This window comes from Camarhynchus parvulus, chromosome 2 (assembly GCF_901933205.1).
Source record: "Camarhynchus parvulus chromosome 2, STF_HiC, whole genome shotgun sequence".
NCBI lineage: Eukaryota > Metazoa > Chordata > Aves > Passeriformes > Thraupidae > Camarhynchus > Camarhynchus parvulus.
Genome location: NC_044572.1, coordinates 97351201 through 97361018, shown reverse-complemented (window position 1 = coordinate 97361018; position 9818 = coordinate 97351201). Strand labels below are relative to the sequence as shown.

General features: G+C 34.6%; 1 protein-coding gene across 3 annotated transcripts in view; it reads right to left on the bottom strand.

Annotated features, from left to right (window-relative positions):
- Positions 1 to 253: 253 nt before the first annotated feature.
- CDH19 (cadherin 19) overlaps positions 254 to 9818 on the bottom strand; it is a 64989-nt gene continuing 55424 nt past the window's right edge. For all 3 annotated transcript variants that reach the window (XM_030943395.1, XM_030943394.1, XM_030943396.1), the window contains 3 exons: positions 6010 to 6127; positions 3800 to 4051; positions 254 to 1440 (listed from right to left, as the gene is read on the bottom strand). In XM_030943395.1, the coding sequence (XP_030799255.1) occupies positions 947 to 1440; positions 3800 to 4051; positions 6010 to 6127 (864 nt within the window). In that variant the 3' untranslated portion in view covers positions 254 to 946. The remainder of the gene's footprint in view (positions 1441 to 3799; positions 4052 to 6009; positions 6128 to 9818) is intronic.

The window sequence follows — 9818 nt, the reverse complement described above, 5'->3', positions numbered from 1 at the left end:
TTATCCAATGTCATACATAAAGTTTTATAACCATCAGTTTAGCATTTTAAAGATTCTTAATATTGTTATAATAAAACTGACTACTGCAGCTAATTTTATATTCCATAATAAAAAAATAAATCTGTGCTGGTAAATCAGTCATCCTTTAAGCTCTTAATAAAAGGAAAAAATGCCTGTATTTGGACAGTATTTTGTTCTAGGCGCAGTAATATATAGTGTGGTCAATTGCAGTATTTAAGTTAAATATTGATTCTTTTTCCTATCTTATTTGCTAAATTAAGTATTGCTTTACACATTTTCCAATAGCTTCATTAAATCTAAAATGGCAGCAAATACTTGCTGATGTCGTAATGTGCTTTAATTTTTCTCATAGGAAAAGAAATTTGTTTTAGTGTTATCATCCTAAGAACAATAAATAGATGATCTTGTAAGCACTTCTGACAATGGTATTAGAATATCTATGGTCTACTTTTTCATAGAATTAGATTTATATAATGAAGCATTATACAAATATGCGTGTTTAACTTTGGTTAATGTATGTGTTCAATCGCAACAGCATAAGTCTGTCAACTTTGGAAACTGTTTAAAGCTTATGGATGACAGAATGTTCACAACATCCATTTATGGCTTCTACTCCTCCTTTTATACTAGCAAAATCCAGATTTTCAGTATCCAGAAGAGGATCTAGATATCCAAAGCAGCAAGGTTTGCATTTAAGCACTTAGATTACCGCAAGGTTTTCAAACTATAACCTCCATCCCTTCATGTAGTAACACCCCATGTATGTTTTATCATTTCAAGAGGTTTCCACATCCAAAACTTTCCATATTAAATCCCTTGGGCTCTTATTTCTCCTGTTTAATGTGGAATGACCTCCTTTTTAAAAATCCATAGTTACATTTGGTTGCTGAGACTTAGGAAAACAAAAGAACAATTCAAAAAGTGCCTAATCCCCCACAGTTCTGTGGGAAGAATACAAGCCTGCAAGCTGTTTAAAGTGAGGTCCCCAGTCTGCAAGGTAGTCATAGCTCTGATCCATGTCTGAGGTGTTTGAACCCAATGAGCTGAGGGATCCTGCCAAGGAGCCAGTCCCCTCAAATGCGTAGGTCTGAAGCGAGTCATAGGGAGGAACACTAGGATCTGTATTTGCCTCTTCGAGCTTTTCTGAAATGAATTGCCTGAAGATTGCACTGTCTGGGCCAACCTGCAGAGACTGTCTGTAGAGGCTCTGGATTTCGGAGGCCACCTTCTTCCGAGGTTTGTGCGTTCGCATGACAGTGCGTGTCCTCAGTGCTGAAATATCAAAGGCTTCTGTGTCCTCCTCACCCCCTCCTTCATCGTCATAACTGACAATGTTCTCTCTGAATTCTTCAATCTTCTCTGAAAAGGGAGTCTTCTTCTGCTGCTGCTGCCTTAGGGTTACAATTGCCAAAAAGAACACTGACAAAATAAAAAGAAAAGAGAAGGGACAAGAGAAAAAAATAAGCAGAACTAGATACTATGAATGTGCTTGGAAAGATTTTAAAAATCCCTTCTTATCTTAGTATCAAGGCTGTTGAATAGTGAAGCTATCTTAACAAATTTATAGAGCTGTAATTTTTATGTATTTTATGGTTTTGAGATAAGCAATGGGTGTGTTGGGAAATAGCTACAAAGGGACTTATAAAGGCGAATTAAATGGAGCAGTTCTTTTGGTAGATGCAAATGTGAAACTGATAGAAACAGGTTATGCTTTTTGAAAGTGCTTTTTTTATCACATAATATATCCATTTCACATTCAGAATTTAAATTCTTAATCTCTATCAATCTCTGTGATAAAAGCCCCATCAAGATCAAATGAAAAATGAGACAATGAGCAAGATATCCTCCTCACCTGGTTGAATCATTCAGTTCCACAGACTGCGCTGAATGGTGTTCAACTATTTCTGTTGTGCTGATTTTAAAATTTGAAGACTCACTAAATTCTGTGTGATTTTACTGTCAAGCCTATGAATCCAATGATCTTATTTCTTTAATATGTGAAAAGTTTCTTACATTTTCTGTTAAAGCATTATTTTTTAATCCCACATAATTTCATTTTAACTGAACAATCCCTTTGAATTCGTCTGTGACTTTCAAAGAGATGAATTCTTTCAGTTTTAACTATATCTTGCTGCAGTTCTATGTAACAAGTATTTTGTGGACTGTAATGCTTTTACTCAGAACATAAAAGGATACAACTATCAAGAATTATATCATTTTACTTAAGAACATGAGGAACCTAAAGCAGTTCTGTTTTCTATCTAGAATGGTTTACAATAAACTGTTCTATTTGCATGGGAGATACCAACACAAACTTGAAAGCATAGAAAACAAGAATTTCTACCATGTATTCACAAAACAGGTGATTTCCAAATGCTTTGCCTGGTGAACCCTTCTGATGGTATACTTTCTACTTGAAAATTAAATTTTCAGATATAAATGGCAAACATTGTATAGAGAACATTTTATTATTTAATTTTAAATAATTTCAAAAATACATTCAAAGGATTAAGGAATTTAAAATATATGTATTTGTAAAGAGTGTAGTAGATTAAGTTTTTTCTTCTTTTGGACTAATATATTTATCTATATCCCTGCATTGACCTTGGTGATATGAATAGGTCCAGTAGATGCCATGGGTTTATTCCACCTGGAGAGAGAACCTTTCTGCAAGAACCCAAGAAATCATTGATTAATAATTCCCATTATGGCCTAGATAATGCAGAGGTACAATTTTCCTGATCCTTAGATCCTGAAGTCAATAACACAAAGTGAACCTATTCAGATACCCTGGAACCATCAATCAAAACTTGAAATGCACACTGACCTGTAAGCTTAAACTGACCAAAAGACATAAGGCAGATATCTAAGCTCAGATTTAAATAAGACAACTCTGGAAGTGTGCAGGAAAGCCTAGAAAAAATAAATTCATTGTATGCCTTCAATTGGAATTCAATTGATCCTATGCCTTCAACTGGAAACATACTGGAAAAATATTCAATAGGGAATATAATGCATCCCTCGGCTTTTCTATGGAGTCAAGAAATGGCTGGTGTCTAGAACTGCCAGCCTTGAGTTGTTGGTTTGGTTTTGAGTGCTGTCTGCCAGCTGTGCACAACCCTTTACAGAGATACTAGAAAAACTCCTGTGCATTTGAACCACTCTTAATCCCAGTTTTTACATCCACAAATTTCCAAAGGTATTGGAGGTTAAGCTGGTGTCTCCTGAGAGGAAAAAGGAGATGTCCAACATTTGGAGAAAAGGCTGTCTAGAGATGAAACTTTAATTGGAGAAGAAACTCCCTGTATCTAGAACTTTCTGGCTGATGTCAGATTCCCTGTTTCTTTTGTTATTCATAATTGACCTTGGTTCTACCTTTGCCATTGCTAAGGCAGAATAAGAAGGGTGCTACTTCTTTTAATATATTCCTACACTAGCAGATTTTCTTGCATAATGCTGTCTTCAGCTTTACCTGTGATCAGTACAGACTTTGGGCTCTGAAATCTTTGTTATTGCACTGCCAGGAGAGTAAAGAAGACCATGACTCAACTACACCTAACTTTTAGGAAATTATGTTAGAATTCAAATTTTACTGAAAACTAGGGAAAGGAAGGGAGAAATTATAGTTAAGAAAACAGGAAAGAAGTTAAACATTTGCCTTATTTCAATTTTTACCAATGGCCCAGTACTTCCAGTCTTTGAGTCAAGGATCCATCTTTGTTACTTAACCAACCCCTCTGTAAAAGGAAGCAAAGTCATTTTTCTTACTTGTACTTACCTAGGAATATTAATATGCAAGCCAAAACAGCAACTAAAGCCTCTGTGCTGAGACCCAAGGAATACATGAAAGCTCCATATCGGCAGTAGAAGGTGTTAACTTCAGTGTCACAGTCGCAGACAGTGACAGTGAGAGTATTTGTGCTCGTCAGCGGTGGGGTTCCATTATCCTGAATTAAGATAGGCAAGTAGAAAAAAAACTGCTCTTGCCTGCTGAAGCCACTTTTTCCTGTGAAAATTCCAGCTGTGTTATCTAGAAGATAAATTGTTATGATGATATGCATTTATGTATCTTGTAACCACAACAATAATATTTAGTGGTATTGGACCTATTTAAAAGCAATCGTACTCTGCAAAGCTACACATTAGCAAAAGTTACAAACATAAAAGCAGGCGCTGACATTTGGTGCATATTTTGTCAACCGTGAATAAATTGTATTTAGTTTTGATATATATACTCCAGGGGCAATAATAAAATTTGACTGAGGAGCTCTGGTTTTAATGTTCAGAGCTAAAGAAATTAACATCTCTTTCAGTACCTGGCACCTGCTCAGACTAATTAATTGGTTCTTAAAATGGTTCCTTGTATCCAGCTGCTACCAAGCCAGAAGTTCACAGATAAAATACAGACAGTTTGTCAATCAAAAAGGTTAAAAAGGGCTTCTAGCAGCACACAGTGAAAATAGGTGACAAGGGAAAGAAGAAAAAGCAAGAAAAAAGTCCACTTAAACAGCCTTTTATTTATTTCCCTGGCACAAAAACTGGAGCTAGCTGGGCTTCTACTGCCTAAAATAGCAAAAATATTTAGATGCTTTCACTTTGCTTTGTATTTAAGTATGAGTTTAGAAATCTGTTCTGTAAAAAACACAGTAAACAGCTTAAATTCAGGTCCTGCTGCATATCAGTTAGAGTAAGTAACTTAGATTGCTGCAAAACAAAATAGTCCTGTCTACATACATGTGTAATGAAAAGAAGAAAAAAGAATCTAGAAATATTTCCATGTCAGAATTCTTTCTCATGGCAGAGTGAAAGACTGCACGTGTGTATATGTAGAAGTAGGGAAAAAAGTGTTTCTACCATTATTTGCACAATACATCTATACAAACAGTCTACTGAGCTTAACTCCCTCACATATAAGTTGTTCTAGGTTTTTATCACAGTTCAGAAAGTAACTCTGAGATAAAATACTAGAGATCTACAGTCTCTTTTTCTCTTCCTTAGGGCTATCACAATTCAACCAGCCATTTCTGTTGGATGTGGCAGAAAGAGGCAGGATGATAACTTATTGCGCCATATTTCAAAAAGTTTTGTTTTCCCCATTAATAGCCATCGAAAGGAACTGAATGGGTTGCTTTGTGTGAGGGTCTGCTTGGGTTTTGGGCAGAAAGAGGGAAGGTGGAAAAGGCTCATGGCTTGTGCACAATTTGACCTTAATATAATGACATCTCTTCCTGGAAGGGAGTGAGAGATGAAGATGGGAACTGAAATTCTTATTGATACATTGACTAACTTTGAAGATAATTGAGAAGTAGTTTGGCATTTAATGTATTTGGAGCTCCCCAAAACTCGTTTCCATTGATTTGTTCCCTTAGCCAGAGCATTCAAATAATTACCATGGTCAATAAAAACGATGAGCACTTTAACTTAGTCCGACAAAGCCTTATTTTGTAGTCTCAGCAGACTGACTCTAAATGGTCACCTCCTTGAAATTCCATCAGTTATCACACCTGTATTTTCATCTCAGTCTGGTTTTGCTTGATATTATATATTCAAAAATAACATTTCATTCCTAGTTATCTGTTTTTATAATGTTGGTCTTGCTGAATTAATGAAATAACAATCTTCTTATATCAATCTTCTGTTTCTAATGGTCTTATTTCTCAGGCAAATAATTCTAACAAGAAAGTTGGAAATGACCACCATATTCAACATTAAGAAAACAATTTTTAAGAAATACCAGTGTATTTTTCATCTTAGCTGTTTTTTCTTTCCCTGAAATAAAACTGCCTTTTGCTGTTTATATTATTCACTTGAAAAGGAAAATATACTCTTTGATATTATTAAATTATTTTTTTGAAGTGGACCTCAGAACATATTTAATTTTTATGACAAAAATTTGTATTTAAATGGAAAATTTTAAGAAATTAAGAACCTGTTGGAAGCATGCATCTTCCATAGGAGGGTCTTAAAAAGCTGCATGACTGACACTACCTTGATTGTCTTTGACAGTAAAATGTGAGCTGTTTGAGTCCTCCTGAGCGAATGAGAAATAAAAATGGTGACCTTCTGCTGAGTCATCTTTATCCACTGCACTGATGGTTTGAATTATCTGGAAAAATAAGAGAACAGAGTTGTTTAAGAGTAAAAGAATTTCCTTGTCCTTTAAAGCAATAAAAAGGATACAATAGGTATGTTAAAATTAAACTACTGATGTTGAAGATGTGATCCGTGAATCTGTATTGAGTGCATAATATGCAAATATTCACCAAACACCCAAATAGGCTTATTGAGACTTATATTCTGCAAGTACTCTGCTTTAAGTTTTCATCCATTTGAGAAAGGCAGGCATTAAAATCATGAGAAAATGTAAAATGCTTTCCAGATCAAAGGACCAGGAGCAAATGAAGTCTCCATAAATCGAAAAAAAAGATATATAGAATGTTTTGTTCTTTTTTTTTTTTTTAATCCAAGGTGAACAGTACATCATTCTGCATTTGAAGAAATCTTTCTATGCAAAACCCATTCCTTTTGAGTCCACAAACACATTGACATCATTCAACTGGTATATTGTGGCTCCAGTAAGTTACATACGCTGACATGTTCACATGCTGAATTGTTGATTCTGGATATTATAACAGATTGATTATTGAAATTTTTGGCTGCTTTTTCTCAAGAAAACAAAATAGCCTTCATTTAGAAATCTGTCAAACCAGATAGTCATTGCAAGATAAAATAAAAAATAACAGCGTTCAAAAGAATGTTTTTCATCTCTGTAAATAAACAACCGCATAGTTAACATAATTAGCAGTATTTCTTTTTAAAAAGTCTATATTTCTTATATTTACCAGTAAATATTTAATTATCAGCATTTATTAGTGAACATCCTTGCTGATCAGGAGGAAAGCAAACTGCTGGAAGTTGGCCAATTTTCAGAAAAGAGAGGGTCAGATTTGAACTTTGGCTCTATGTTCTTGAACGCAAGAACTTGAACCCTCAACTTTTCTCAAAGCACAGATCACCTGAATGATACAAGCAGGGCTTTAAGTCAGTGGAAGTGGCTACTGCCGGTCTCCATCTGTGCCTTTGACAACTCTTTTCTGGCTAGATCCCTTTTTAAAGATCTAGAACTTCATCACACATTCTTTTTCTTTTCAAGCAAGCTATGTTTGATGAAATCATCACAGCAAAGTGCAAAATGTGGCTTACACACCAAAAGCTTTGTATTTTTAACACTATTCCCTGTCCATATGTGAAATTTATTTTAAATCTATATTTTTCTCTCTATTGAAACATGAGGACCCTTGAGGTTTTTAGTTTGTGTTTGTTGTGGTTTTTTTTATTTTTTCTTTTTTATTGCCATTAATGAGAGGAATAACTTTTCAGTGATGTCATGGTGTACAAGGGAGAGGGATTCTCGAGGGATTTTTTTTCCTTTCCTCAGAACTAACAAAATAGCTGAGGTGATGCAAATACAGGTAGAAAAATGCAGGTCAAGAAATCAGTGAGGATAAACTGCCAGTTAACGTTTCCTTGACTGCCACAAGCGTCATTTTTATAAGAAAATGTAATTCCCAGAATATGCTCAACATGAACAGAAATAGGGTACAAAGTTTAATATCCAATCTAAATTGCGAAGAAGTACACATTTTATTATATTTTGCCAACTACCTCAAAAAAAACTAAAAGAGACCATACTGGCTTTTCTTGAAAATTTGCTGGTTACATGTCACAGATGAGGATAAATCTTGGTATGAATGTACGCCAGTCCTTAAAATTCAGGGTCTATTAAGATATACTAACTATTCAGAATAAAATAATGATCTACAAAGACATCTTGGCCACATTTAGTTTGTTTTATTTTAAACCAAATTGTTTTGGTTTTAGTTCAGTTACTTGGTAGAGAAAAATTACCTACCTACAAACTAAAAAGAAAGTGATTTTCATTCAACCAGGTATTACCAATATCTTTTGAAAACATATTTTTAAGAGTATATAATGTGTGAAGATCATAAAATTACAGCAGTTGTGAATTAGATACTGTTTTGCTATTTCATTATTGACTTCCATATTGTACATATGGAATGTATTTGGCTCTGTACATTTTAACTATATCTGATTCAATCAATAAAATTCTAAGGAGAATGTGGCTAACTGAAAAAAAACCCCAAGCTACCTGCCCTTGCTTTGATCTGTGCTGTCCCATTCTGCACAAACTTAAGATTCCTATGGTTGTTCTAGATATAAATATAGATGCATAGAGATACATATATACATATATGGCTTTAAGGATTCACCTTAGCAGCAGGGTAAAATTTGGAATGTAAGGACAGGGCAAATCCTTGTTGTTTACTTCTTGCTGTAGCTCTTCTACTAAGACTCAACAAAGCCCACGTTAGTCTACAAAATACGCAGAGAACAATAAATACCTCTGATTTTACTGACTCAGAAGGAAAAATCACTCAGAGTGAAGGAAATTCCTTCTTTTTTTTCGATTTCCTAGGTTTTTGTACATCTAACCTAGGAGATTCTAGCCTTGTACCAGGGGAACTGGCATCACATTCCCAAAAACTGCAATTACTGCTTGTGTGTTAAGGCCTACACACCTCCTATATTTTAGCATATAAATAAAGAAAATATAGTGGATGAATTGCTGCTTTTGCAAGGTTATGTCAGTTGTTGTGATGACATGGCTGAAATTTATTTGCTTTAAAAATTCTTATTTCATGTCTCATTAATATAGAAGCGTTAAAGATCCAGAAGTTCATTTAAAAAATTGATATTTCTTTAAAACAGAGATTAATTCACTTGATTCTTTTTGAAAAACTAATTTAAATTTCTGATGGCTTTTGAGGACTTAAAGAATGCAGTGAAATATCTCAGTGCACTAGCAGAGAAGAAAGCCTTCACAAGATGAGCCACCAGAAGCATAGATGGGAAACAGGAAGATGCTCATTTTTGGCCTAAATGGAGGTGAAGGTTTAAAATCTGAACATTGGATAAAATTCCCCTGTGAGGACTTGTGGTAACTGTAGATGGCAACAACAGGGGAATACAAGGTGTGGTAAATCAGTTGTGAGTGATCTATCTGAACAAAAATTCCCACCCTGGCAAACTGAAAGAGGAAGAAATTCCTTATACATGTGCCAGCCCAGGTTGTCAGAATGGCATCTTGTAAATAAATTATTTATTATATTTGATTGTATTTATTCATCTTGTAAATAAAAACCTGTGGATTATAGAATAGTTGACTGCCAGGTAAGCTTGATAAAACTTAATTGGAAATTTATTTCCTGAATTCCAAATGGTTTTACTTTATTGGAATTATGGAGAGGTCCAAAAGGAAAGGTCAAATCTTCTTTGTTGCAGTCCTCTCTGCTTCTATTGGATTTCAACCAAGTTAAATTTAATGCATAAATTGTCTATCTGAACAACAGTACTCTTAATTTTGATGCTAGAGAACTCTGAATGTAGAATTTTGAGTCCTTTATGTGTTAGTCTTACCAATCCCATTAAAGAAATGGAGGGAAGTAGAAATATTTACCACCTCTCTCTTTCCACTTCAGTTTCTTTTGTTTGTTTTCCACAAAACATCCTTTGATAGGAGTTCTGCTGTGGATTATAAGATGAAGGAGACCTAATCACCCATTTTTTTAGGGAGTACAGAACTGATTTTGTTTAAATTGGCAGAAGTCTTATAAACAGTAAGATATTTCTCAGTCTCATAAAAGTTCCTGATCATCAGAGTTTAGAGCAGGTAAAAGTTTAAAGTGTTGATTAGTAGTCAGCACTACATGTTCCAG